Source organism: Ciconia boyciana, chromosome 17 (assembly GCF_034638445.1).
Source record: "Ciconia boyciana chromosome 17, ASM3463844v1, whole genome shotgun sequence".
Taxonomy (NCBI): domain Eukaryota; kingdom Metazoa; phylum Chordata; class Aves; order Ciconiiformes; family Ciconiidae; genus Ciconia; species Ciconia boyciana.
Window position 1 is genome coordinate 402,506 of NC_132950.1, and position 27,875 is coordinate 430,380.

At 49.7% G+C, this 27,875-nt stretch overlaps 2 protein-coding genes across 2 annotated transcripts; one reads left to right on the top strand and one right to left on the bottom strand.

Annotated features, from left to right (window-relative positions):
- Nucleotides 1-201: 201 nt before the first annotated feature.
- Nucleotides 202-20,849, bottom strand: FKBP6 (FKBP prolyl isomerase family member 6 (inactive)). The gene is made up of 8 exons (XM_072882605.1): nucleotides 20,624-20,849; nucleotides 19,186-19,275; nucleotides 18,507-18,709; nucleotides 17,120-17,239; nucleotides 15,805-15,999; nucleotides 15,367-15,476; nucleotides 12,231-12,321; nucleotides 202-634 (listed from the first exon to the last, which is right to left on the bottom strand). The coding sequence occupies exons 1-7, from the start codon at nucleotides 20,847-20,849 to the stop codon at nucleotides 12,243-12,245; spliced, it is 1,023 nt and encodes a 340-aa protein (XP_072738706.1). The 3' UTR covers nucleotides 202-634; nucleotides 12,231-12,242.
- Nucleotides 20,850-23,324: 2,475 nt separating this feature from the next.
- TRIM50 (tripartite motif containing 50) lies at nucleotides 23,325-27,500 on the top strand. The gene is made up of 6 exons (XM_072882287.1): nucleotides 23,325-23,729; nucleotides 24,647-24,742; nucleotides 25,619-25,849; nucleotides 26,155-26,177; nucleotides 26,462-26,586; nucleotides 26,893-27,500. Exons 1-6 carry the CDS (start codon nucleotides 23,325-23,327, stop codon nucleotides 27,498-27,500), a joined length of 1,488 nt encoding a protein of 495 aa, XP_072738388.1.
- The last annotated feature ends 375 nt before the right edge of the window (nucleotides 27,501-27,875 follow it).

Genomic DNA, 27,875 nt, shown 5'->3' on the forward strand with positions numbered 1-27,875 from the left:
AATTTGAAATTTAGTATCAACATTCACAGGAACATTCAGCCAAAACAAAGAGCATAACATGCTGTTGCCCAAGAAGGGAGCTAGCTATACAGCAACAAACCAGACCCTATTTCCAAATTCCAGCTCCTTACACTGAAAGGGAGACATTAGTCACTCTTGCACAATAAATTGGCACAAGTCCTGCCAGTGTTAGTTCTCAGGTTGGTTTATTTTCTCAGAACAAAAATATCAAACATAATTTTTGAAAGAACAACCTGTATAAACAATACAAAATTTCATAGCATCCTATTCCCATTTACAGATTCCCTAAAAGCAGCCCAGAACCTGCAACAGGTAGGATGTCAGGAAAGAGTTTTCTTCAAAGAGTGTGCAGGGGAGAAGAGAAGGAATGCCTTCCTCTCTCCTACAGCAGGACTTGGTTCCTCTGGAAACAGCCTCAGAATAATGCAAACAAAACCAACTTCAGGAAAACCAGGTTGTGTATGAACACAGAACCTCCACTTCACACTCTCAAAACAAGACAGTGCTTTTGCCCCTTTTCCCAAAACATAGATGCGATGCTGAGATCTCCATGTGCCCAGAGGTAGGTCTCCCTCCTGTCCAAGAACCACTCTTTTCATCAGCTGGCAAGGTCCTAGGATAACAAAATACCATGGTCAGTGTCCCACAGGGATCACCTGTACATTTTACTCCATTTTAGCATTAAATGGTCCATTGTTAAAAGCACACGTCTACAGTGGCCCTGAAAGAAACACCCAGAACTTTGTGGATTAGCACCAGTTGGAACAGGCGCGGTGAAATCCCCATAACATTCAACTTCCTCACATAGGACTTGGAGGAAACTGAGTATTAAGTGACAAGAACTCAAAACTAGCAAGTCCAGGGTTTCTCAGAGAAACCCTGAGAACACCCTTCAGGCCACCTCCCTTCCTGTATGGGGTCATCCATGCCACCCAGCACTTGTGCTTTTCCAACCCTGTTCTGGGAAACCCAGTGCCTGTATACTTACTCTTTGCCTTTGGGAGATAGTTCTGTGTCTCCTAGAAGATTCACCATTCTCCTAATCTGAGATTTCTATTGCTTCTCACCATATTTACTTGCTCCCATCTTCCCCCCTTGCCCACAGCCCCTTCCTGTTTGTAGGGCATGACCACCAAGAGGCCTGGCCACACCACTGCGACACGGGCAATGGATCACAAAGTACTCCAGCATTTTGTTCTTTGTTAGCTCCCCCTGCCCCACCGCTCTCACCTGCAGTTGGGTCCTCACCAGTCTTGGAGTCCTGGCACACACCAAGAAGGTGACAGATTCTGTACCCAGCAAAGCCTCTTTCTCTCATCTGCAGCCCCCACCCCATCCCTCTCCCTCTTTAGGGTCACAAGAGCTTCACTAGAAGGAAATCAGTATCTAGGCATAGGGTCAGTTTTCTCTGGATATAAACCAGAGCTGTTTCTAAGCTGTGATTCCCCCCCGTCTCTGTATTTCAAAGGGGAATCTTTTGGGTCACTGATCAGGACTTGGATCACCAGCCTCACCTTCTACATGGCTACACTGACCTTGCTGCCAAAAACTCGCCTACTCCTTCAGTGCCTCTCCCAACCATGCTTTTCCTCTGCCTCTCCACCTGCAAACAGAACCAGCACCTTCTCCTCCCTGGCCCTCGCTAGCTGTTTGAATTGGTTTTCAAGTGCTGGTCTAACACCGCAAGATCTGCGGTACACACAAGCATAATGTGGAGTTCCCTCTTGTCCCCAAAGCCATTAAGCACCTGGGACAACACACACTCAGCACACATATTTATGCTGCTTTCTGATGTGCCTGTTCACATATTTCAGCATCCTGCTGCTCACAATGTTGCTGCGGCTGGCACCTCTGAGATACTCAGAGGAATACTGATACAGAGGGTATTTCCCTGATTTGTCAGAGTGCAAATGGTACTGAAACACTGCTGAAAAGTCAGCCTCATCCATCCATCATCCATAGGATGAACAGCAGAAGGAAAAAAAATAAATCAGAAAAATCACTCTAAGCCTTTCCACACAATAACCCATTATCTGTCTCCTACAGAACTTCTGAGGATCAAAGGAGGTACGTTCAAGAGATGCCCTATCTTCTCTCAGCTCAAGAATACCAGGAGCCCAAACCAATTTTTGATACTCTTTCAGCAGCTGTAGCCACTACAGCTTGCTCAGCCAGCTCAGCTGCAGTGGTGATCTCTGCAAATGTAAATCAAATTACTAGTAGCAAAATGGGGAAGCCTGCTCCTTAGAGGATATCAACTTACAGACTGCTAACCAGAAGGCAAAAAAAAGCAGTAATTGTGAGGAAAACAGACACTTTACAGACTAAGGATGAGAAGATGAAGCATCACATGATGCTCAAAATCCACACCTCATTCATTATACATCCTTGAAAGGCACCGCAGGATCACAGGATAATTAGGGCTGCAAGGAACATCAGTAGGTCTCTGGTGCAAGCTCCTGCTCAGAGCAGGGTTAGCTATGAGGTCAACCAGATTACTCATCTTCCTCTGATGACCCTGAAGAAGCTGGGTTTTAGTCGGTCTGCATGCTCAGAGCCACACAAAACCCATGACTCAAATGCCACCCTGCCAGAAAACTATGAGTCTGAACCAGGACAAATGTGCCTCTCTCAAGGGCTGCCCCCAGTTTAAAGTTTGGGATAATCAAAGCACAAAACAGTCAAGCAACTTTCAAGATTAAGAAACACATGAGTAGAGACACAAAGACTTCTACCCTAGCACAAACTAGGATTCACAGTAACAAGTCAGTGCAGGGTTACTGTCCTGGTTCACCCAGACTCATGAAATCCATAGTACAGTCTCATTTAACAGGCCACCTTTTATTGCCAAACCTTCCAAAACTGGGGGTTAACAAGGTTGATTGTAACACAAGATATTCACAGTCAGCTTCAGCACTGGCAGTGCTTTCTAGTATCTATGCTGACCAGGAGAAGGAGGAGAGGAAGTTTCTAAAGAAGGAAAACTACTGGAGGACACTTCAGCTGATCTCTTCTCTTTGAAAATGAATCAGAGGCAGAAATGCTTAAATCATTTCTCCAGTACACAGCATAAAGTTCTAGCAACTAGGACAAGGAAAGAAAGGTTTCCACAGCAGAAAAAAAATCATTATACTTGATGTGCTGTAGTGTTCTGCACGTTATTAGAGAAAAGCATCTTTGCTTCTGTTAAAATGCAACTGACTTCTACTCTGCTACTTGTCAGTCTGGTATTATCCCCACACAGCACTTCCTTTTATGTGTCCCTGATAGGCATACTTAAAAGATAATCACTTGATATTTCCACTGGCTGTTAGTTGTGGTTTGGGGTGCCTAGCTGGGTATAAAACCTACAGCTACTGAGACTTCTTGTGCACCATAAAAACAAAGAATCAAACTGTGAGTCTTCTGGTTTCATGACTGCTATTTGAAGTAATAAAGTCTTTACATGGAGCTAATTAAAAAAATATTCAAACTGAAACCCTAAAGCCATTTCAAGGAGTGTTTGATCAGTTCATCTCTTTCATTTCCACCTAATGGCTACACAATCAAAAGAGAAGTGGAGGGGAAACACACGGCCCTGAAGACGCAGAGAGCTGGATCGTGTTCAAAGTGTTTGCTGCTCCTGCACGTAGGAGAACAGCACGCTCTAACCAGGACTCTGCTCCAATATTTGTCTCCTTCCCTTAACAGCAGGTTGGCAGCAACTCAGCCACAAAAATGAGCAAGGCACACACTCGCTTTGAAGTTCAGACAGAAGTCTGTTGGTACCAGCTATTTTAATTCATGCTTCAGAAAGATGAGGCAGTCGATCATCAATTTATAGTAAGCAACATGCCAGGTCACAGGTCATTTACAATCACAGTCACCTTTACTCTGCATTAAAGCCATAATTAACAGTTAATGTTTAACTAAGGCTTTAAAATTTGTTTAAGCTGCTTGCTTGCATGAAGAACTGTTGCTGCCTCTTCCCCAGCTCCCCCTTTCCTGCCTCCATCTCTAACCTGGCTGCGGGGAAGTATCATGTAGGCACCAAACACAGCAGACAAAATTTTTGTCAAAGCACGAGGAAACTGGAAAGTAAGAAGCATACACTTAAAGCATAGCTCCTGCCAGTTCTTCCCTCATTACACCCATGCTTTGAAGCAGCAGCTTCCAACAGCTTTGCACTGAGATAACCCTCAGCGAGAAGAGCACTCCTCAAGAGAAGTAATCAAGTCATCGGCATCGTGGAAGGCAGCCTGGAAGGCTGGCCTGGCTTTTACATCCCAGAGAAGTGCCTTTAAAGGACATTCAGAGAAATGTAGCCTCCACATGTCTGTTATGGGAGACAGAATGCCTTTCTTTCAACACTTCTGTTCAAATCTAAATAGGATTCTCACTGACCATGGAGAAGAAAGGAAGGAAAGTTTTGACTTGGTAATCAGAAGGATACAGTACATCTTACACCACAGCTCCACATCAGCATGCTGGAAAAGTAGATGTTACGTGCACACATTTGGAGCATAGATCAGCAAAAGAGCTAAAACCTTCTTGAACAGCAATTGTCCAAGAAGTGCTCTTCACTCAAACCCTGACAAGTCCAAAGGGAACTGCCACTCTGGAATGACAGCCTGGAGAAAAACCACTGCTACCGGGAGGTGAACAAGCTCCTTCTGAAACACACCATGTGGACCCCACGAGAGGTTACTGACAGGCTGCAGCTCTCCTGAATGGCAAGAAGAAAGCCCAGCAACAGCTAGGGTGCTATCAGCTAGCCGATAACAAGATGTGCCGGGCAATCCATCCTGATACAAGAAGAATCAGCTATTTACAACGCCAGGCTATCATGGTTTTATCTGGACAATTATTAGAGGGAACATGATGTATCGCCACCCCAGGGAGCCTGTCTCTGAGCATCTGACATCTTCAGAAAATTACCTAGTTAGGGTACCACTTATCTGCTATCTACGGAAGTGATTCTGCAGTCGGCCATACCCTCATTTCTCTCTCTAACATGTTGTTTGGGGATGTCCAGCTGTTAGTGCTTCAAGTGGAGTCACTTTTATAGCCAAGATGGCTGTGAAGCCTATCTTCAGAGTGCAGTAGCACACAAGCATGCAGATGCTCAGAGACTCCTCACATCTGAAGGCTTGAGCAGGCTCTGACTACCCCATTGCAGGTGCACCAGATGTCCAAATTCACAGATGAAGGTGCAAGGAGCAGATGTGCTACTCCTCATTTATATAACCAAGCTATATGAACTTCCATTGCCATCTGAAGATCTGCGCTTGTACACTTTTTTTCCTCAGGATGGTGGGTTTTTTGTTTTTGCAAGTCAATTTGTCATGATCATCACCTCTGCAAAGGATCCACAGCAAGTTTCAAGCACTGCTTGTATGCTAGACAGACAGCTCAGTGGCAGGATGAATTCTCCAGAGATCTTTAACAAGTCTCGACTCCAAAGACCCTGAATGCTGATGACATGCACTACCATCCTGAACCTGAGGTGATAGAAGAAGGATCTGTCAAGTCTGCTCAGATCTGTGATAGGACAAGGATACCTAAAGCAAAAAGGAAAAACAGAAAGCAGAGCTCCTTCCCAAGCATTTATTTAAAAAAAAAAGTATCTTAAAACAGCACCCAGACAAAGCAACAAAACAACTTGTTCAGAGAGCAAGAGGTCTCACAAGAGGGACAATTATGGGAAGGTGAAAGAAGGGATGAACTCTTCAACACACACTTCTGACTCAGAAAGGACTTCATCCAGCAAGTCTGGGCTGAAACTGATCCTTACAGCAGCTCCCAGTCCTTCAAGAACTCAGATAACTTTCATGTCAATAGTGCTCAGCATTCTGTCAAATCAACAAGTCCCTGATAAAGCAGGGTGGGTAGTGGGAGAGGCACATGAAGGTCATGTCTGCCCTTGCTGGAAATAACTCGCAGTTCTACAAACCAACTCACAGCAGTGCCAAGACACTCCCTGCCATCTTAAGCAAAAAGCCTTTCTGAAAGCAGCATTCCCCAAATCTGAAGCCCTCATTAGTATCTCCTGCTTCTTGGTGCTGACAACCACAAACATTGTCTTTTTGCAAAGGGCTGTTGCCACTCTGTCAGACACAGCAATCAATGCCCTGGTGCTGTTTAAGCAGTGGTGTAGCCCCTGATCCCCTGTCAGCTGCTCTGTGTCACTGCTGATGGAAAGGACACCCCATTACGGGGCTGCACTTGGTGAACAATGCTTGCAGCTCACAAGCAGGAGTACTTCCCAAAACCACAATGAACACTTTTGAGGGCACTTAGCACTTATTTTGTTAACCTCAGCTGTCTCTGTATCATCACAGCTACTACAATGCCCAGGTAGAGCATTTTAAACTCTTCCAAAGTTGTCAGTGTTTCACCACCCACTCTGTTGGAGTGGAAAGCTGGCAGGTCTCAAGACCCTGACCAGCACCAGCATCCTCTTGTAACCAGGAGAGCATCTCACCTGAAGCCTAGAGTATCAGGTCATTAGAAGTTTGCAGTTTCATTTGAACAAAGTGGAGACTGTGGAATAAGCAAAAAAAAAAACAAACCGAAAAACAAAAAAAACCCCACCACACCTATGGAAGCCCCCTCCCCCCCCCCCCCCCCCCCCCAAAAAAAAATAATAATCAGCCACCATGGCATGGCTTACACCACCATCATCTGAAGTTGTTTTTTTTTTCCCCAACTATGTGTTGAAGTTACCTTCTGTGGTGCTCCAGCTCCCCTCTGCTCTGAATGCTGCTACAGGCTCTGACGCCTCATCCCAGTGGCAGAGTCCTCAGTCCAGTGCCATGCTGAAGCAGTGAGACACAGGGACACCCACATTCAGCGACACTGACCCCAGTGTGGGTAGGATACATGGGTACACCAGCCAGGCCACAGCTGGTCCACGTCCACGTGCAGTGATTTAGATCATTGAGCGTGTCTGCTCAGGATGAGACATCACCGAAATAAGCAGGCAGTGAAAAACATCCTTCGCTCTTTGGAGGTGGCAGTGTCCTCCAAGGCCAAGAGGATATGAGATTCTTCATATAGGCATGGTTACAGTTCTCTACACTCAACACTCCTTTGAGAAACCAGACTAGAACAAGCACACAACAGTGAAGTATGGAAAAAGGCCCTTTGTTTTGCTGTATAAGGCATGATTTTTAAAATCCCCAGATTTAAGACTAAGAGAAATAGATAGGAACAAGATGCTGCTTCTGCTAGTTCAGAGAGGAAGTCTGGAGCACCCCAGATCAGCAGGACTGGCAGCCAGGCTTGCCAGTTCTGCCTGGGTTGGCAAGAGCCCCAGGAGAGCTGCTGACCACTGTCTGTAATGCTGCAAGAACCAAAAGCAGCACTGCAGACTTCCATGCTTCAGCTACCAGCACAACTAAGCTGTAACCTGATCCCGGGCATATGAGTCACAGGCACCTGCAGCAGACTCCCATCCCAAATCAGTTTGGTCCCTGCCTACTTGGGTGTAGGTTTATCCAATTTGCCTTTTTACCCATCAAGGTAACAAAACATTTTTCCTTACACTTCATATAGCTTATCTCAACTGAACGACGGGGAGTGGAGAAAGGAGACTTTCAAAATGATACTTCAGAGAAAACCTTAAAATAACCACGTGTCTCCTTGCTGCTGGAAGTGAAGGCCAGTAACTCTGAATGCTCTGAAAAACTAAAACTTTATGAAGAAAGAACTTCACATCTTACACATAGACCATTCTCTTTAAACTCTACCTGCATGATAAACCAAGTATTATCATGGGAATTAAAATACCTTTTTTACTCTCTACTGATTTGTAACAGCAGCATATTTTATCTTCCATGTGCTGGCAAAAGCTCTGAGAAATAAAAGCCCGCACAGGGGTATTCACTGGGGGCTCAGCCTGTCCTTTTGAGGGCAAGTGTGCTGGGTGGCCTCAGTGAGGCAGACAGGACCTTGAGGAGAAATGCAGCCAGGAACCCACTCCTACTGCACCTGGGAGCTTCATGTTTGAGCACACAAAGGGGAACCCTAAGCTTTAGACACTTGCTAAGTCTTAGAGAGGATGGCCCTGGGCTGGGCCCCAAGGCAGTCTTCTGATGAAGCTGGAGAACCATCACTTCACCAATGCCTTGGAGGATGGGCACAGTAGGGCACTGAGACATTGCATGGGTCCCCCTCCTTTCCATTTCACATCATCTTTTCACTTCTAAGCATGGGCCAGACCTCCCGGTCTGGGAAAAGCCACCCCTCGAGCATTCAAACCAGGGACCCAAGTCCAGTACACCTGACCGGGCAGCATGCATGTCATGGCACCCCTAAGCAGAGGTGGTGCAGTCATTTCTCCACTGACAGTTTCTACAAGAGACCAGAGCCCACCAGTCTTCCAGAGAGGTATTACTGGTACTACCACAGGCATGAACTGTGGAACTCCTCTGAAAATAAGAAAGATGCTAGAAGAGAAGAGAGCTGGAGGGAAAACAAAAAAACCCCAACGCAACAACCTTATTAAAGCTTTTCTCCTTCCTCTGCTTAGCAAGGGGAATGCGTAATTAAGTCATCCTTCAAGCCTTCCCACTCGCTCCAGCAATGCTCAGCATAAAACAGATATTTAACAATTTCCTTCGCAGCACAGGACATCTCAGTGGTACGATAATTTGCATATTCTAAAGGAGAAGTGAAATTGCCGGTTCTCTGTTGCTCGGCTTTACACAGTGGGTAGGGACAGTATCAGCAGGAGGCGCATTTTAGATCTGCTCAGTAATAAGGGAGAGCAGGAGGGGAAGGAGCAAGTTGCTGTTTACTCAAAGTCTGGAGCCTTCCCAAGGCAGGAGTTTTGACTGTTACGCACATACTTCTCAGTTTATTTGCAAGTCTCTTTCAGCTTATTAGGTCAGTTTAACTGGCAACTGCTGCTGATTTTTAAGCCCAATTATAGTCACTTCTACCTGGTGACACAGCCCCAGTTCTGCAGCCAATTCTCACCAATTAATGGCTTCAGAATTGCTAGACCCTGCTACTCGTAGCAATCTCGAGTTTGACCTCAGAGTCATAGTTTCCTGCCATAATTTCAGCATTGTTTGTTTTCACTGGAACACTTCCCTGTGCGCTCTCAACTATTGAGACCACTTCTCCTGTGTATTGAGCCGAGATACACATTAAAGGCAAGCTTTCAACTTTGGCCCACCTATAATAAAAAAAACCTCAGGGACTCATCTTTCTGGGATGGAACTATCACCAAGGACCCTCTACTAGAACCCAGACATTTCTAGGGAATTTGTCCCCACTCCTCATGATTAAGTTCTCTTATCATGAAGGACCACAGCAATACAATGACAAGAAATTCCTTTTTTTTCCTCCTGGGTCTTTCAAACAAGAACAAACAAGAAGCTCCAATAAGCCAGCAGTTCTTAGCCCATCTGTCCTGCACTTTAGGGGACACTGAGGAGGACTTTCAGCTATGCACATCCCAGGTACCCTGGCTTGACATGTCTGCACCACACAAAGTGTACAGAGGCAGGAAAATAACCGAAACCCAAAGAGGGGCAAGCATGAGACCCAAGCCACTGCGTTTGCAAGGAACTGCAGAAGGATGGATTTAAGAAAGCATTCATGCTTCTATTTCTCCCTCTGAGTATTTCCGAATTCTCCAGGAAGCATAACAAGTAGTCTTCCATTTCACCAAAGAGAAGATTTATTCTGACCTGAAACTCCATTAAGAAGGAAGAAAGTGTGTTCTGAGCAAGATGTTGTTTGTGGCAATTAGAGAAACTAGACTCTGCAGTGAGGGGGATACAGAAATACCAGGCAGAATGAAGATACTCAAGTGTGTCTGGGTTTGAGCATCATTATGCGAAACATACAACACAGCCCTGGATTATTCAGTACAAAGAAATGAAGCTTTTGTCCCTGTAACACAGCAACCGCTGCAGAACTCACCAAAAGGTATAGCAAACCCACCTGGGAAGGAGCTCTGAAGCAGGGGGATGGATGTAGCAGTGGTTCAGAAGGGAGAAAATGCCACAACTACAGCTCCAAGTCATTTAGCTGGCAAGCTGGACAACGGGTCAGGTCAACGCTTAACAAGCACCTGCCAGCTGGTATATAGGAAAGTTTTCCGTAACTGTTGGGATTCCACTGGATCATTAAACATGAGCTACAGGCAGCGTTCACGGGCCATCTACTCACTCAATGCCTAAGACAGAAAGGATGAAGCAGGCCTGCCAGACTGACCGAGTACAGCTTGTGCCCTAAACTGAACTTGTACAAAGTTGTCAGAAAACACCAAAGAATGTTCTGCCTCAAGTCTGACTAATTAGCAGTGCCTTTGATAGAGAGCAGGAGCTCCAGCTGGAACTGCTTTGCTCTTCTCTGAATACATAATGAAGTTTTTAAGCAAGATGCAGCAGCAACCAATCTCCAGCTAGCACAAGGCCCTGCCCTGCAAGAACCTCCTCCAGCAAGGGATTTTTCTTGCAATGAATTAACAGTAGATTCTTGTGTAGGTCTCCGTGATTTATGTTTGTCTGGAAGAATTATTTTATTTTTAATACTGTAACTAAAATCAACTTTGAAGAAGGTTAGCAGTCTTTTTGACTGACAGCTGTCAATCAGCTGGGTAAGGCAGGAGAATGGCAGGAAAGCACTGTACATGTGCATCAGTAGGAGTCAGTGGAGAAACTCTGACTGATGAACAGTTCAGCCCAGCTTTAAGCTTGCCTCCAGCAGAGGTTTCTCTTCTTCCCTTCCCCTTTGCACATCAGTCTCCACTAACTGAAGACATTGTTTCCCTTGCAACAGTAGCTATGTGCCATTACACCAACTGTGTGGAAATCAGCATCTTTGCAAGCTGCTTTTTGGCAAACAAGAGGTCACACAACCTTACCAGTGGAGGACCTGTCTGATGACCCAGCAGATCACCACATTCATTCAGAGTTCCCACCACAAAGCAGGGTCAACTGATGCACAGATTGACACAAGAAGCTTCCCACGGCAGGCACCGCTATGTGCTACCATCAGACACAAGACCCAAGTCCTACAGCCTTCCAAACTGCAAGTCTCTGAAATTCAGCAAGTGGAGAATCAGAGCCTCCTTGCCAAGTCCAGAGCCACGGACTTCCTGCACACATTGGCAAGACCGCTCATCAGTCTTAAATCCCCTTTCACAGCTACTTGCCTGGGGGTAGGTACCTGCTAACAGATGTGATCAGTCTCATCCTGAACCCAGGGCAGAACAACTTGTGCTCTGAGGCAGTTTAGCAACATGCCCAGCTCAGAGCGGGGCACAGGGGCAGCAGGAGGGGTGAGATCAAATCTCCTCCTCAAATACTACCTTAGCTTCCTCACAAGCACAGACAAAAGAGCCAATCTTAAAATACCAGACCTGCACCCTGCACTAGCACTGCTACTGATAGAAAGGCTGCCAATACTCATTTTCTACAAGTAGAAGAGGCACTGCCTGTATTGCATGAGAGAGAATGGCAGCAAACTCTGACAGCCCTGAGCTGGTGATGCTTTCCGACAGAAGGCTGCTGTCATTTTCCACAGCTCTCTCCCTAGAGTTTACCCCGAGGCAAGAGACCAGCGAATATTTCCACTCCCCCTTACACCCCCCCGAAGGTTTTGACAAAAAAAAAAAGAATGATCAAAGAGCCTTTGTGCATTTATAAACCCGTCAATTTTGCTAGAAGATTTAAGGCTTTAAAGAGTCCAAAACATCTATTTGAAATTTTCTATACAAACAGGTTTTTTAATATTTAAAAAAAACCCAGAAATAAAATATTTAGATTTTTCTGAAGTGAGGCCTTCCAACAGCTCCAGACAGGAGCGCTGGAGGGAAGGAGGAAATCCAATTCTTAACTTTGACAGGAACAATTTTTTTTGTTTCTTTTAATTGGCAGAGAAACAAGACTACACAGCTATTTCTCCCCCTGGCTCTGACAAGGAATAGCTGGGATGAGCAGCACAGGAAACAACAAAACCAAACTTACTCAAGTGCTGCCAGTTTCAGGTTCCTGTCCCACGCCAGCTTGCCTTGCAGGAAAGATTCCCCAAGACAACAATGCAGCAGCGTTTCATCCCACCATCCTGCCTCTTCCCCTTCGCACACTCCCATTACCTTACATTTTGCCTCCAAAATCCTCCCACACAGAAGAGAAGCAGGTTCCCCACCTGAAAACAGTTCAGACACAACAGGTTTTAGGAGACCTCAGCATTTTTCACAACTTGATTACCTTTATTTCTGGTCAGCCAGAAGAAGAGTTGAGGGGTGCAAACATTCGGCAGCACATTTCTTTCTCCTTTTCCATGTAGTCCTTGTAGCAGCTGCAAAGTAGAGCACAGCATGGCATCACGGGCTGTGAACTGACCGCCCAACCATCAGTGCCACAACCAGAAAGTACACATTATTTTTTCTATATCAATAAATTAGCCTAATGTAAGAGTGTGCTGGTAGCAAAGACACAGCTCCTCTAAGCCCTTCTTTCTGCCATGTTAGGGAAGGAGAGCTGGAAACATTGTGCCTCAACCCCAGACCTTGGGTCTCTGCTTCACTGGTGACTGTTAGCTAAGTAGATCATTTGACTTTTGGTAGCCAGATGCCTTCTACACCAGTTTTGCAAGCATATGACGATGCAGAGGAACCCCCACTTGCATCCTGTAGTCTAGTTTCATGCATCCTCATTTGTGCCACTCCTTGTGCAAGCTCCTTCAGCATCTAGCAGGAGACATCATCCAAGTGCCCTACTCCAGGATATCTACCATTGACACTGAATCTGGGCAGAGGATGGATAGGAGGCAGAAGGGATTTGTGTCCAGACTAAGTGGATGACAGGGCAGATGCTTCCTCCTCCATTCTCACTTCCCTGCCAGCATCACATTAGCATGGCAAAAGCTTCCCAGACTGCTCCATTTTAATCACTGCTCTCCAAGCACAGTGTCCTCTGCACCCTATGCTCCCACCTCACCAGCCACGAGGTCTCACTGGTGAGGAATCCCTGAGCCAGAGGGTGACTCAGTTTGGGCACTGTCCCAGGGATCAATGGCTGCCCACATGGTCAGCTTTTCTGCATCTGCTACCATATAAGGTCAAAAGCAAAGGTTTTTGTTGCAACACACCAGAAACAGCACAAGCGTGACATTGGCTAATGTGCTCTCAGCCCCCTACTATCCTAGGTGCAGAACCCCCTGGGTCCAGAACCTCAAAGTGTTTCGCTCCGTGAAATCCCAGCACAGCAAATCTCTTCTGTTAAGTCTCAGACAGATGTTGCCATAACTGTCCACACTGAGTAGATCAGGGATGCCCACCTGTGGATGCCCACAGACTGTGGATGGCACGCTCATGTGCCTACCACAGCAGGAAATCCAAGAGCCTTTCATTTGGAGGTGCAGATTCATGCCAGATATCAGAAGAACCCCATTTTGTTCTGATTTGATGCAATGCAAGCCTTCCAATAGAATTGCCAAATGCAGCAGCAGAATTTGCACCAACAAGACCACTACAGCTGGTATCAGACACGTGTTCCACAAAACCCTCAACCCGGATTCTGCCTGTTTTTCTCCAGTGAAGTGAATGCTGCCAAGAACCTGGTTCAGCTGTTAAACAGATGCTTTTCAAAGTTTTGTTTTAGACAGCAAAAGGTAGCTGTTGATTAACACACAACATTCCTTTTTGCAAAGTATAAATGTACTCAGTAAGGAAGTGAAAAGCCTCTAAGAACAAGATTTTGATTCATATTCCATTTCTGAAGCATTTGCCAGATCACATTACAAGCTTTCTCAGGCAAGGCAGTTTGGCAACATTACAGGATCTAGACTGAGGTGTGGCATAATTAACACCACCTGATAACGTTGTCTTCATCTGTTTTATACTAATTCCACTCTTTGTCATAGTAAAAGCAAAAAACCCACCAATTTTAACTGGCACTGAAGCAGAAACTCCCAGACAACAGTGGTTTAACGCGTACGCAGCTTACTGACACACACATTAGCTGTACATGCTGCTATCTCCAGAGTCAGAGCCGACAAGCCTGCCCGCTGCTTCCCCAAAGGCAGAATGCCTTGTTGCTTCCTGGCAGCACAACCTCAACATTATTAGCAAGATTTCTCTTCTACCTGCCAACATATTTTGAGTGAGTCTAAAGGAACACATGAGGCTTCTAGAATCAGGACTTCTAGCACTGTACCACAGGTCTTTGACACTACCCACATACCAAGCCTCCAAGAGCAGATAGCCAGCCATCCAGATCTACTTTATAACATGCTCACCTAGCAATTTAGTAGCTACATACCCAGAGGCAGATCAGGGTGAACAGAATTGGTTTATTTCAGATTTCCAGACCAGCAGCTAATATGGCCTTCAAGTTCTTTGTACTTCAGAAATAAGAGAACAAGTTTGAAGACTTGGTGTTGTTCACAGACTATTAAAGATCACGTGGATATATAGGACACTGATGTGCAAGGACAGCCCTCTACCAAAACATTACCTGGTGAAAGCACTCAGCCCACGAGACTGGCTCTTCCAGACACACCAACTACTCTAATAAGAGATGTTACTGCTCCCTACAAACCTTTTTGCAAATGCCTAGCAGCGACACACAAAAGAAGAGGGTTCGTATTCAAGGGCTGCTTTGTGACCTCTGAAGCTGGGGACTGCATCGCCTTCTGTGTCTGTGAGCAGTGCCAGAAGGACAGCGCACACTTTTGGGAACCAGCTAGTGCTTTTGCCAGTTTCAAAGGGAAGAAGAGAATGAGGGCAGAGACTAGCGTTAGTCATGCCCTAGCCCCACCAAAACATGACTAAAGCTGGCAGGATTGTGCTGTACTCAGCCTGCAGGCAAAGGGAAAGTTTGCCTTCAGGACTGCTCACTTATTACCTCCAAGACAGAAAGAAATTCACTTTTAACAAACATTAGTATTTGTAGCATTGTACACTGAAGCACTTGCAGTGCAGAAGAGCTGCTGTAGTTAACCAACACATCTTAAAGGGAATGAAAGTCATACTTATTAATCCAGAACATTATCAGCTTGAGCACTAGCCTACTGCATTTTCACTGGTTTTGAGGCATTTCAGCAGCCCGTCTCCCTGCCTGGTCACCTACTCACATGGAGCACAACACACACATTCCCCCAGAGAAACTGTACAGAAAGAGTGGGTGCTCTTAGCTTCTCACCTATCACATGTAACTGCTGTGTCTGCAAAATGTTTGAATCAGCTGTCCCCACACTAAGAGAAACCTTCTGCATTTTCCAAAGTCACTTACTAACCCAATTTTTGTGTTTTGTTTTTTTTAAAACATTTTAAATATTTTCGAGCGGGTGTTCCAGCCTGTTTAAGCACTCTTCCACAGGGATGGAAAAAAGTTCTCTCACCTTGCCAACTTTTTCAGCTCATTGTTAATATCGTGGTTAAAAGGCTGTATATGCTGAGCTCTGACCAGGAAATCCCGGGCTTTTTCATATTCTGTCATGCAGAGACAAGCCTGCCATTGAAAGAAGACAGATGCGTTGCAAAATAAATATAGACTCACTGCCATTCTTCAGGACTCAAACATGTGCAACCACAAACATTTCTGAGACAGATCCAGGTAGCTCAGGAATCCCCCATGAAAAGATCTGTATGACAGATTTACAGAGCGCCAGATTTTCCAAAAGGTCAGTTGCAGAGAAACCACCTCTACTGCTGCAGCAGCTTAGTAGGCCTGGCCCAGAATTTAGTGGTTCTCCTCAGTTTATTTGAGGCTCTCTCCACGGCCAGTCAGACCAGGATATTCCTTGATGTGGCTAGCAGAGGAATTTATTTTTGCCTACCTGGCCACACCTGAACAGCGCTTTGGCATTTCTTTGGTCAATCTCCAAGGCCTTCTCCCCATATGCCAAAGCTTGGGCAGGACGTTCCAGTTTCAGGTAAGTAAGCGAGAGATTCAGAAGCACCAGCAGCTTGGAAGCATCGATCTGACACTGCTCTACCTCACTGGAAGGACTGCGACCGAGGATGGAGAACGCCTGAGCAGACACGAAAAAAAAAAAAAAGAGAACTAGTGCACAACAAATCTGTTATGGAACGTGAGAAATTCATCTCATCAGCCAGCTACACCCATGTTTCCGTTTACCTAGGTCAGTTAACAATAACCAAAACTCTAAATATACTGCATGGCATCATCAGCGTGACTAGCCAGCTCAGCCATAAGACTATGGGCTTACGAACCTATCAAGGAACTTGAAAGCAGCAGAATAAAAATATTACACCCAGATTTTAAGGCCAGAGACAGAAGAGAAATCCTACAGGGAGAAAGGCAATTTAAATTATTTTTCTTACAAAGAGATACCAAGAACGCTAAATGGAGGGAAGAAAAAAATCTCACAAAACCTCACTACTTCTGAAAAAAAGAAAAAAAAAGGCAGATGCATTCCAGTTTGGGAACAACTGAGTATTTTCCTGCCCAGAAAGGTTGTGGAGTCTCCATCTTTGGAGGTGTTCAACACCTGAATGGTGTTACAGGAGAAGCTGCTACCCCTTTAACAACAGGGACAGTCCCAGGAAGCCTCCTACTGTGGCTGACCTTCCTTCAGCAGGGGGCTGGACTAGACAACCTCCACAGGTTCCTACCAGCCTCCAGTACTGTGCGATTCCCAACTGCAAGGCTGAAAGTAGAGTGCCCAGGATGCCAGCAATACCTCTGTTTCCAGACCGCAGGGATTCTAGACTACTTCTCAAAGCATTAGCCAGCACACTGCTGCAATACAAGGCCATGCTCTGTTATAACATCTCCCAGCAGAAGCTGGCCTGAAAGGCTCCAGTGCAGCAGTCAGCCACGCAAACTGCTCAGGGCTCACACAGCCGCTGAGATGTACTCTTCTGCTTTGGCTAGAGCCCACAGGGAGCAAGCCTGAAGGAAAAGAGTTCTGCCTATTTCTGCCAACCCTTCTCCTCCTTCATTTACCATTGCCGCTCACACAAAAGCAGGTGTTTAAGAGCTGTTCTTAAATAACAAACTATGCCTGGAAAATATAATTATTTGATCTCAAAATTGTACTTGTTATGGTGAGCTAGCTCTTAATAATCACTGCTTTCACAGCTTTTCACAATGGAAAATGGAAAACACATTTTTTTCTGAAGTCATACCCTTTTGTATCTGTCTTTGGCACCCTCAAACTGCTGCTTACGGTAGAGGTAGTTGCCAAACTCTCTCTCCGTGTCTGCCACTTTCAACACCTTTTGTAGCGGAAATGTATCCTGCTGCTCCTGTATAAAGAAATACCTGAATTTCAGCTGAAACAAAAGAAAACAAGCAGAGAGCTCAGACAGGACAGACCTGCACAGTCCCCTTCTATTCATAGAGCAGGAGCCAGGCCATTGCAAAGGCTCCTGCAGTGTCCAGCCAGGCTACTACCACGTGGCATCTCCGTTCACCATGCTGAAACATGCCTGGTGAATGTAGGTGAAGAGTGCTACCAACCAGGTCAGGAAGCTCACCAGGACCAAAGTGACTCCAGGGAAGGGAAAAAAAAGCAGGAATTTGTTCTTAAATCCTGCCCAACTCTCTCACCTGCTTAGCACAGAGCAGACAGTTAACACAAATGCTATTGCTGGCACAAAAGGTGAAGCTGATTGAAAGGCTCCGTTGCTCTAACGGCTCGGCATCACCCATGGTGGCTGCCTCAGGCCAGCTCTGGGACCAGCCTGACACCCATGCAAGACATGAACCCAGCAAACTAAAAAAAACCAACAATAATAAAAAAGATAAAAATCAAGGGACAGGTTTTCTCCTGGGTTTCCAAGTTTGAACCAGCTCACACAGAGAGGTCAGTTAGCCAGAAAGGGTGGGCACTGGCAAGAAGGGGAGTAAGCTCTCTTGCAACAAGCGTGGTTTGCTCGCAGGACTATGTGCAAAGTGGCCCGTGCAGCAGCAGGAGGGAATGAGGAGGGCCTCCCCCACCAGCACTGCTGCCTGTGCCCCACTCACTGACCCACAACCACAGCCCAAAACCCTTTACATGAAAAGGGGGAATTAACAGTAACACCATAACTCACCAGGAAGGAAATCGAACAGTGAAGGAGCACTTGGGACAGCAGCCAAGAAGCAGAGACAAAGGGTGGGGGCTGAGGAAGGGGCACTTGAACACTGCAGACTGAACAGGATTTTTACAGACAGCTCATTACTGTTCCTTCAGAGAAATTCCTGGAAGCTGGTGCCCTCTAGTGAAACCATGAGGTTTCTTGTAAAGCTAAAAATAAATGGAAGTCATTCCACTGACTCCAGCACATGGGAGCAAACAAAGGCAGCACCCAGCTTCTCCCTCTGCACACAGCACAAACAGAGCAAGGCATGCAGGGGCAGCATTAGAGGGCATGTGTTAGTATCAGAGTGGAGCTAGCAGCCCAGGGTCTGGATAACTGCACCTGCAATTAAGCTAAACATATGTAATACATGAGCAACAGCAACTGGAAGGAAAGACAACAAAGGTTTAGCCTCCAGATTTAAGTCTCAAACCTTGTTAAGGCAACTTACAGCAGTCAAGTCAAAGAATGTGTCAGATTCATCCGAGTCTAGGAAGTCCAGCACCTCTACTTCAAACATGACCGTGGCATTTGGGGGAATGAGAGGAGGACAGCCCTGCCGCCCATAGGCATAATCTGGCATGAAGACAAATCTTGCTACCTCTCCCTTCTTCATCGTCAGCAGGCCAATTTCCAGGCCCCCCAGTGTAATGTCTGTCACAACAAGAAATGGAAGGTCACAAGAATCACAAACCTGGAAACCCCTTCAGACTCCAAACAATGATTTCTCCTAAAGCCTGGAGGAAAAAATCCTTGGTAGCTCATATCTCAGCAACTACAATGGTCAACTGCCCCCTGTTACGGCTTATCGAGGTGGTCTGCTGTGGGACCAAGCACACAGTAAACAGCGACATCTCCTCTCAGGTGATTTAAAAACACCAAGACAAGCAGCTGCTTCAGGGCAGGCGGTGAGCACCCGGCTGCTCACTCCCACAGTCAAGAGGGGCAGAGGGTGATCGGTTCCAGATTGACCATCACCTGTGTGAAGCAGGAGGCTCCTGGACTCCATTAACAAGTTTTAAAGGTTTCAAATAACCTAAAGATACTAAACAGCGTTTAAACTGACACGTCTTAATGGGCTGGTCTTTATAACCCCGAGTCCTAGGACAAACTTTTTGGCTCAAACCTACCTTTTCCAAGTTTCATCAGCCCAGGAGACTTGCTGTAGCAGTTTGTGCAGAAGGGCTCATCCCAGTGTTCCAGGTAACCAGAGTACTTCACTGTGCAGCCCAAAGCGAGGAGTGAGGAGAAAAGCAAGAGTTTGATTTCATATCCAGTAACAGTACCATCGGAAGCACACCGCTGGGAGTTGGTTTTGCAACATCACCCTTTTATCTGCCTTTTCTTCCTTCCTTCTGCTGTAGAACAGCAGATTCAGCACAAACTACCTTGTCTTTATACCAAAAACCTGGTCACATCCAAGTAGCCAAGTGGTGTTGACTGTGTTTTTAACATCAGCACCAAATAAAACAGCTGCTTCACAGTCCTGATGCCTTTCTAATCAAGAGATGTGATTTTGTGTTCCTAAGAATTGGAATGGAACCTTCAGCTGTAGAAACTGAAATGCCCCCAACTACCTGCAGAAATACACAATAAAGCCTTTCCCAATCAAAGCTGGAGCCCTAGAAAGAGAAACGAAGGGGGAAATGCATCCCTCCAAGCTCAGCCACCCCCCAGGTAGCTGTACAGGTAACTCAAATTCTCACTCTGTTAGAAAACCCACTGTAACGGGCTTCCCTTGACATGGCACCAGGCCCTTGCACTTCAGGAACCACTTTCAGCTTCAAACTTCTTCTCTGTACTATGAGCACAGCTGGGACCTGGAAATCCTGCTCTTCTCAAGGTCACGATGCCCTTTCATTTAATCTGTCAGCCACAAGAAGTTAAACAGAGTATCCCGAGTGCTAAAATACTGATAAGGGAGAGCAGTCTCTGAAACAGAGAAACATACTACTGTATAACAGAAGCACTTTTAAGTTCTTGTTCTGATCTCATGCTGAAGTACATAGCATTCAGATTTACCACCCCACGAGCATCGCAACATTAGAGGCTCAGGGGATTTTTTACAACAGGTTGCCCTCTCCATTTCCCTTAGTGCGTACTTCAGGCCCAGCCATGCAGATCAAAGCAAGGACCTTGCACTGAGACGTAAATGACATAGAGGAGCATGAGACCCCAACTTCAGTCCACCCTTCCAAGGATTTTAGGTTTTCTTAGTCCTGATAACCACAGATTAAATTTAACAATTGCCATTTTTAAAGAAATCTGCTCAGGAGATGGTCAGTGGAGCCTGCAGGCTTGTACCCACGAAGCAGGGCACAACATTCCTGCAGAGTGCACCAAAATCCCCAGGGAGCCAGGCCGTGAGCTCGCACAGCGCTCATTGCAGGATGCCTGGCTGCTGGCATGGACCAGAGGACACAAGGCCCTGGGGAAGGTGTGAAAGCCAGGCCAGGCCCTGTGACACGGGGGTGCCCCGCCGCTGCTACGCGGCCTCCCTCAGCCCACGGGAGGAGCACGGGCACCTCGGCCCGCCCAGCACCACAGGCCCTGGAGCCCCAGCAGTACCTGCCACAGAGGCGGCCGGGGGCACGGCCGGCCCAGTGCCGGCGCGCAGCTCCTCCTTGCGCACCCCTCCATCGCCGCTCAGGTCCCGCAGGCCCCGGGCCCGCACCAGGCACTGGAAAGGGGACACGGCCGGGGCCGGGGCCTGCCCCGCCGAGTGCGGCCTCCCCTCGGGCTCGGGCCGGGCTCGGCCCCGGGCCTCGCCAGCGGCCCCGCCACCGCCCACCATCGCCCGGAGCGCCTCGCCTCGTCCCGCCCCTCGCCCTCGTCACCAATCACCGCCCACCACACGCTGCGTCTTCAGCCAATCACGCTCCGAGGAGTGACCGCGTCCCAGCACGCTGCTTAAGAACCACGCGCCGGCGCCTCTCGGCGAGGACACGCCTCTGCGCCGTTATCGGCCAATGGGCGATGGAGACGTCACGGGCTACGCAGTGCACCCTGGGGGATGTAGTCCGCGCCGCCCTCGCCTGCGCCGCGCGGTGGGGCACGAGGCCTGTGCTTCCTCCCCCCCCTCCTCCTCCTCCCCCTCCTCCCTCCCTCCCTCTCCCTCCCTCCCCCGGGCTGGGCCTGTGGGCTGGGGGACCTCGGCTTGGGTGCTCCCGTGGCTGCAGGAAAGGCCCCTTCGAGGGAGGGACATCCATGCGGCCTGTCCTCACCCGCCAGACCCCCTCGGGGAACAGGCGCCGCACCCTCCTGGTTTACTGCGGCCCAAAGACCCAACGCCTTCAGCGTGAGGCTGAGGTGGGAGCGCCGGGCTAATCCTTTAACCTCTGTCTCCGCTTCCCCCACCCCACAGCCTCTGGAGGGGTGCCCCAAGGCTGGACCCTCCTGGCTAAGAAGTCTTCCTCATCCCTAGCTTCCCCTGGGCAACACTGAGAGCGAAGGCACGGACTGGCCGCAAGTCAAGAACCAACAATAATTCCACGAGAAACCATTTTTTGCACAGTCAGACAAAAACACACATGTGCCTTGCCCCGTGCTGGAGGAGCGACGCTTTGGGTTTCCTTCTGGTCTTTTCCAAAAGAACAAAAGGTTTTCACCAAACAAGAAAAAAATACTATTTCAACCAAAAAAGAGCTTTAGTTGATAAGAAAGTGTTTTGGTGAGAACATTTCAACTGACCCAAGCAGTGCGGATGAGTAAAAGCCCAGCGGGACTCGTGGAGACTGGCCGCTCAGGGAGGCAAACACCGCCAGCTCTTATCAAGACTCCTGCCCACACGGTCACATGACGTGTGTGCCCGTACCTGCGCGGCAGGGCGGTGGGCAGCCCTTCGCAGGGCTGTGTCACTGTCCTCAGAGCAGGAGAGGAGGACAAGAGGCTGCCTGGCCTCTCCCCGGTGAGCAGGGACATCCCCGGCAGGGCTGAGGCTGCAGGAGGGGAACAGCTCAGCTCCCCGTCCTGCCAAGGGGCCACCGGTCCCGCCACCTGCCTTGTCCACCCCTCCAACAGGGTGGAAATCTTCAGCTCGATCGGGAGAAGCTGAGTGACGTCCATCAGACTTGGTGCACCGGGACGAGCAGAGCCCAAGCCGGGGCCAGGAGGAAGCAGTGCAGGGCACGTGAGTGGTGTGGCGAGCGGGAGGCTGTTATCTGGGTCTCCAGAAGGTGTTTCTGTGTGAGCAGAGGGAGCAGCTGAAGCTGGTTCCCTCATATGGAGTCCTACGGTGTCTGATGGGTCACAGGCTGACGTTCAACCTTTCCTTGATTCACCAAGCTCCTGTATCAATGCATGATAAAAGTTGAGCTCAGGTCGCAGCCTCCCCTGTCCCCGGAGAAATTACTGAGTCCCTGATTTATTTTCTTCAACTTCAGGTGATGTCTTTGACTTGCCCAGGATCTTGGCAGTTATATCCCACAGTGCCGGGAACAGCAGGGGAGGCAATGCTGCACAAATAGTTCAATAGGCTGGCCATGTGCAGCCCCAGGGCCGGTGGGAGAGGCAGGGATGTGGGTTCGTGTCTCTTGGGGGTGGTGGCCCGGAGTGTGGAGCACTGCGGGGACCAGAGACTGCAGTGCGTTTCAAGGGGGTGAGCTGCAGTCACAGCCCTGCACGCTATGCCTCAGCTTCCCAACGCTCGAATCAGTCGAATCTAGCCTCATGGGTGTGTACTGCATGGTGGTTGTCTTGTCTCCTAGATAAACGTGCTCTTTATGATTTCCTTCTGCTTTTGCTTAGATGCATCACTTGAGCTAATGCCAACGCCGGTCATGAGGATGTCCATGACTGAGACAGATCCCAAAGAGATCTGTAGGAATTCATACAGGCCAGGGTCAATACTGGAATTTTTTAGCAGAAAATCCCTCTCGGTTCTGTCTCCAGCCCTGACACACAGGCAGGTCTGCCCTGAGGTGGGCTGCAGTCTGACACAGCTGCCAGGCAAAGGCCCCAGATGGGAACAGCTTGGTGGTGACTTCTGACACCCTAGGCAGATCTAGCAGGTGTATCCAGGTGTGGTCTCACGTCTCCAGAGCCCAAACCCATCGTGGGTTAAAACAGGCATCTCAGACTTTGTGTGGAGCCTAATGATGAGTTTACAACTGTCTGCGCTGCTGCCGGGGGCGGGTGGAGGTGTCTCTCTGTTTCACTTTCCCCAAGTGCTGAGCTCCGTCTTCACGCACCTCTGCTTATCTTGCTCTTGGAACAGGACTGATCTCCCACCCATGTTTCCCTGGCCAGGTCTGCACAGGAAGGTGGCAAGATGGCTCGAAGGATGAGCATCGACGAGCTGGAGGACCAGCTCCTCTGTCCCATCTGCTTGGAGGTCTTCAAGGAGCCCCTGATGCTGCAGTGTGGGCATTCATACTGCAAGTCCTGCGTGGTGTCACTCTCTGGAGAGCTGGATGGGCAGTTCCTGTGCCCCGTGTGCCGCCAAACCGTGGACTGCAGCGCCTCGCCACCCAATGTCACGCTGGCCCGCGTCATCGAGGCGCTGCAGAGCCGGGGCGAGGCAGAGCCCACCCCAGAGTCCTGCCCAATGCACCACAACCCCCTCAGCCTCTTCTGCGAGGCCGATCAAGAGGTGATCTGCGGGCTGTGTGGCACCATTGGTGACCACCGCCAGCACAAGATCACCCCCATCTCTACCGCGTACTGCCGGATGAAGGTTGGCAGGCAGAGCCAGCTGGGGCTCCTGGGGTGGGGGTTAGGGCACCTGCAGTACTTGCTGGCCAAATGTCCCCTCTCCTTCAAGGGACAGGCTGGGAACAATGCCAGTGTGGGGAGCGTGGTCCCACAGCACAGCCAGATGTGGGGCAGGGTTCCTGGGTGGGGGGGCAGCTGTTTCCCAGGCTGAGCACGTCTCCATGTCCCCGGCTGAGAGGGCTCAGGGTTTCGGTGGCTGAACCGTGGTGGAGAGAGCCGGGGGTCAGGGAGTGTTGGCGGGGCCTTTCAAGACTGTTTCCAAATACCATCAAAAAGATTCTGGAGATAAGGGCCGAGGCGAGGTGCCACAGGAGAGCAGGGTGGCAGGGAAACAGGGGCCCCAGCCAGGCAGAGTAAACAGTTGGCGTCCCTTGCCCAGCATCACATGAAAGTCCCAGGAATGGAAAAGCACAGGGCCACCCGTCCCCTCTGCTCCTGGCACTGGAGAGATAAGAACAGGAGGCACCAGAAATGCTCCTGCCCCAGCCAGGCTCCCGGCACGGGCACTGGGAGGGTGCCACCGGCCTGGTGCTGGCTTGTGGCTCGCCACCTGCTCGCCCGGTGCAGAGCCACCACAGGGTGTGAGATATGGAAGGCTGGGAATGGGAGCAGAGACATGGTGCTCCTGGCAAGAGTACTTGATCAGCAGCATCCAGATCATGGCTGTGCTCTGAGTGCTCTCCTGCCTCTGTCAACCCTGAATCCTCTAGATCAAGAGAGTAAAGATCAGCAGGACATGCAGGACCCCAGAAAGCTTAGAGAAAGCTTAGGAGAACGTGGCTTCTCAGGGCCACGTGCTCCTTGAGTGGCTGACAAGCACTGCCTGAGATCAAGGAGGCTGCCACAGAGGTCCCTCCTACAGAGGTGCTGTCTTTTCAGGAGGAGCTGTCTATGCTGCTGACTGATGTCCACCAGTACAAGAGGAACCTGGATGAACACTTCAGCAAGCTCATCAACAACAAAAGCCGCATCGCAGTGAGTGTCATGTGCCAAGGGAGCCTGTGTCCCAGTCCTCTGTGTCCCACACAGCCCCTGGAGCAACCTCTGCTCCTGGTCTCCCCAGCTTGCCTCCTCTACTCCTCTACTTCTCTTCCCCCTTCCCTGGGATAGAAGACAGGGCTTATCTTCCACGCTGTTCCCTGAGGTTCGTGTTCTCCACGAAACATAGACCTGTTTTCGGGAAGGGTGACGTAGCCGTCTCTGGTGGCACAGCCCTGTTTTCAGAAGGAGTGAAGTAATCCTCACTGAGTGTCCTGGCAGGAGCAGCAGTCAGAGCTGGTTTGACCGAATGTCCTTGGAGGTGGGGAGATAACAGGTGGAAAGGACCCCACTCGGAGCAGGCTTCGCAGTCAGAGCAATGCCATTGGTTTCACATTGAGTTTATGCCTGGTTTAGCTGTGTGTCCATTTCCCATGCAGTAGACATCTCCAAGGGACCTCCTAGCATCCCTTCTGAGGCTAAAGCTTCCCAGTGGGGCTCCTCAGAAGGGCTCAACCCAAATGCAACTGGAGCTGCACTTTCTGCCCCTTAGCCCAGGACACAGGTTGTTCCCTGGGAGCAGAGGGATCCAGCAGCTCTTTCAAGGCTCTGACGAAGCTGGTTGGGACATCAGGAGATCAAAATCTGGGGAGAAGAGGTGTAAGACAGGGGTGCTGTCGTGGTGAGCTGCTGAGGACAGCAGGATGAAACAACACCTAGTCTGCTGTACAGAGCTGCTCTTTATTTGGAAAGCCAGTGGAGGGCAGTTGGGTGGGACACGTTGACATTGCTGGTGGCATCTCTGAAACCAAAAAGCGGGTGAAGGGGATGGAGCAAGGCAGCCCTGCACAGCCGCTTGCTGTCTCCTGGCAGAACGAGGCGGATGTCTTCAAGTGGGTGATCCGGAAGGAGTTCCAGGAGCTTCACAGGTACATCGATGAGGAGAAGGCCACCTTCCTGGAGAGCATCGAGGGGAAGGCAGCCCAGCTCATCACCTCCATTGAGTCCCAGGTCAAGCAGACATCAGATGCCCTGCAGAGGCTTAAGGAGATGCAGAGCTCTCTGGAGGCACTCAGCAACGAAAGCCAGCTTGATTTTATTCGGGTGAGTGCACTCGCTAGTGAAGGCAGTGACAGTCAGCCCTCAGCTTGCTGCTCACAGCCCTGAGCCCTGCCCTGGGCAGTGGGAACCCTCACCAAGCATAGCTGGGACACCACAAGAAGCGAGATGTAGGTACCCTCTGTCCAGCCAGGGCTTCCCCCAGTGGGAGACCTGCCCTCTATGAGAGGTGATGCCCTTAGCTCTCCCAGGAGAGGAGAGCCCTGGGCCTCCCCAGCCCCGGGTATGAGAGGAGCTGCCATTCTGTCAGGCTCCCACCACCGACTCTCTCTTTCTCTTGTGTTTTCCAGAAATATGGCTCCTCCCAGTTCAGGTGAGTGGTGGGACCCAGCAGCAAACAGCATCAATGGGGATGGCAGTGCCTCTGCACCAGGGCTAGAGGTCCCAGGCCAGTGGGCATCTCAGCATTGCTGGGGCAGCCTCGCATGGACACCGCTGTTATGATGGATAGCCACAGCCAGAGCCATGTACTCAGCCCCAGAGGAGGGCAAGAGCAGCTGGTGAGACATCAGTGGCTCCAACATACAGGGCAGCCAGGTGAGAAGAGGCCACACACCGTCCCCATCACCTGTGTCACAGCTGCCCGTGTCTTTTCAGGTCACAGCTCCCCAGCCTGCACCCTGGTGATGGCATCTTTAGCCCCGTGTCCTTCAAGCCGTGTTTCCACCAAGACGACATCAAGATGACTGTGTGGAAGCGCCTGCACCGCCGCGTCCTGCCAGGTACCGACCCGCCCCCCTGGCAGCGCGCCGGGTGCCCTGGCTCACTGGCATGTGGGATAGGCTGCCCAGCCAGCGTCACACTGCCCCGGCCTCTGTCTTGCTCTCTGCTTGTGTGCGTCTCACCCCCAGGAGAGCTCCTGGAGCAGTGTGGCTGTGTCTCATGCTGGTAGCAGCTTGCTTTGGCATAACCCTCCGGCTGCTTGAAGTTCAGCAGTGCCAGCTTGTCTGGCTGTGCCGCCCCTGGGGTTGCCCGGAGCAGGACCCCTGCCTGCTAGTGTGCCTAGAGCCTGCGTGCTTTCCTTCTAGCTCCAGAGACACTGAAGCTGGACCCAGTGACAGCGCATCCCCTCCTGGAGCTCTTCAAAGGTGACACGGTGGTGCAGTGTGGGCTCTACCAGCGCCGGGACAGCAACCCCAAGCGTTTCGACTCCAGCAACTGCATCCTCACCTGCAAGGGCTTCTCCTGTGGCCAACACTACTGGGAGGTGATTGTGGGCACCAGGAACCACTGGCGCGTGGGCATCATCAAGGGCACAGTCAGCCGCAAAGGGAAGCTCAGCAAGTCTCCCGAGAATGGCGTGTGGCTCATCGGCCTGAAGGAAGGGAAGGTCTACGAGGCCTTCAGCACCCCGCGGGCCACCCTGCCGCTGACCACCCGGCCCCAGCGCATTGGCATCTACCTGCACTACGAGAAGGGCGAGCTGACCTTCTACAATGCCGACAACCCCGACGAGCTCAGCCCCATCTATACCTTCCAGGCGGAGTTCCAGGGCCAGCTCTACCCCATCGTGGACCTGTGCTGGCCGGAGCGAGGGCCCTACTCCCCCCCCATCATCCTGCCTGTGCCCGCTGTGAGCCGGCACCCCCGGGCGCCATACAACCATCCTGCCCCAGAGGAACCCACGAAGCTGTAGCCTGGCCAGCGGGATGAGGCCGTGGCCGGGGAGGGCTGTGGCTGAGTCCCGAGGGCCCGCAGCAGAGGACAGTCAGGCTGCGTGCAGGGTTGGCCTCCCATGGAATCTGTGTCCTCCCATGGAACTGCAAAGCTTCAGCAGCACAGGAGGCTCCTTCCCCTCTCCTCTAAGAGCATAAAATGTCAGCCTTGACCTGTGAATCCCCATCCCTAATCTAGGAGGCTGACCCAAAAGCTGGCCTGTGAAGATCTCCCTATGGAAAGGAGTGCCTGCCTGAAAAAGCGCGAGCCGTGAGCGTCCGGGGTCTTTGTTGGCATGTCTTTCCTCTGAATAAATAGTTTGCGTCAGGCAAGCTGGTTGCTGGCTAACACCGGT

Bases quoted from the DNA above. Each gene is read 5' to 3' on its own strand.
- FKBP6 (XM_072882605.1), bottom strand. From the start codon at position 20,849: ATGGTGGGCGGTGGCGGGGCCGCTGGCGAGGCCCGGGGCCGAGCCCGG. The intron at 16,000-17,119 runs GTATGACTTCAG...GTGTCTGCTCAG, and splicing joins CCAAAGACAGATACAAAAGG to GCGTTCTCCATCCTCGGTCG. The intron at 12,322-15,366 runs GTGAGAGAACTT...TCTACTTTGCAG, and splicing joins GAGCTGAAAAAGTTGGCAAG to CTGCTACAAGGACTACATGG.
- TRIM50 (XM_072882287.1), top strand. From the start codon at position 23,325: ATGGCTCGAAGGATGAGCATCGACGAGCTGGAGGACCAGCTCCTCTGT. The intron at 23,730-24,646 runs GTTGGCAGGCAG...CTGTCTTTTCAG, and splicing joins CCGCGTACTGCCGGATGAAG to GAGGAGCTGTCTATGCTGCT. The intron at 24,743-25,618 runs GTGAGTGTCATG...GTCTCCTGGCAG, and splicing joins ACAACAAAAGCCGCATCGCA to AACGAGGCGGATGTCTTCAA.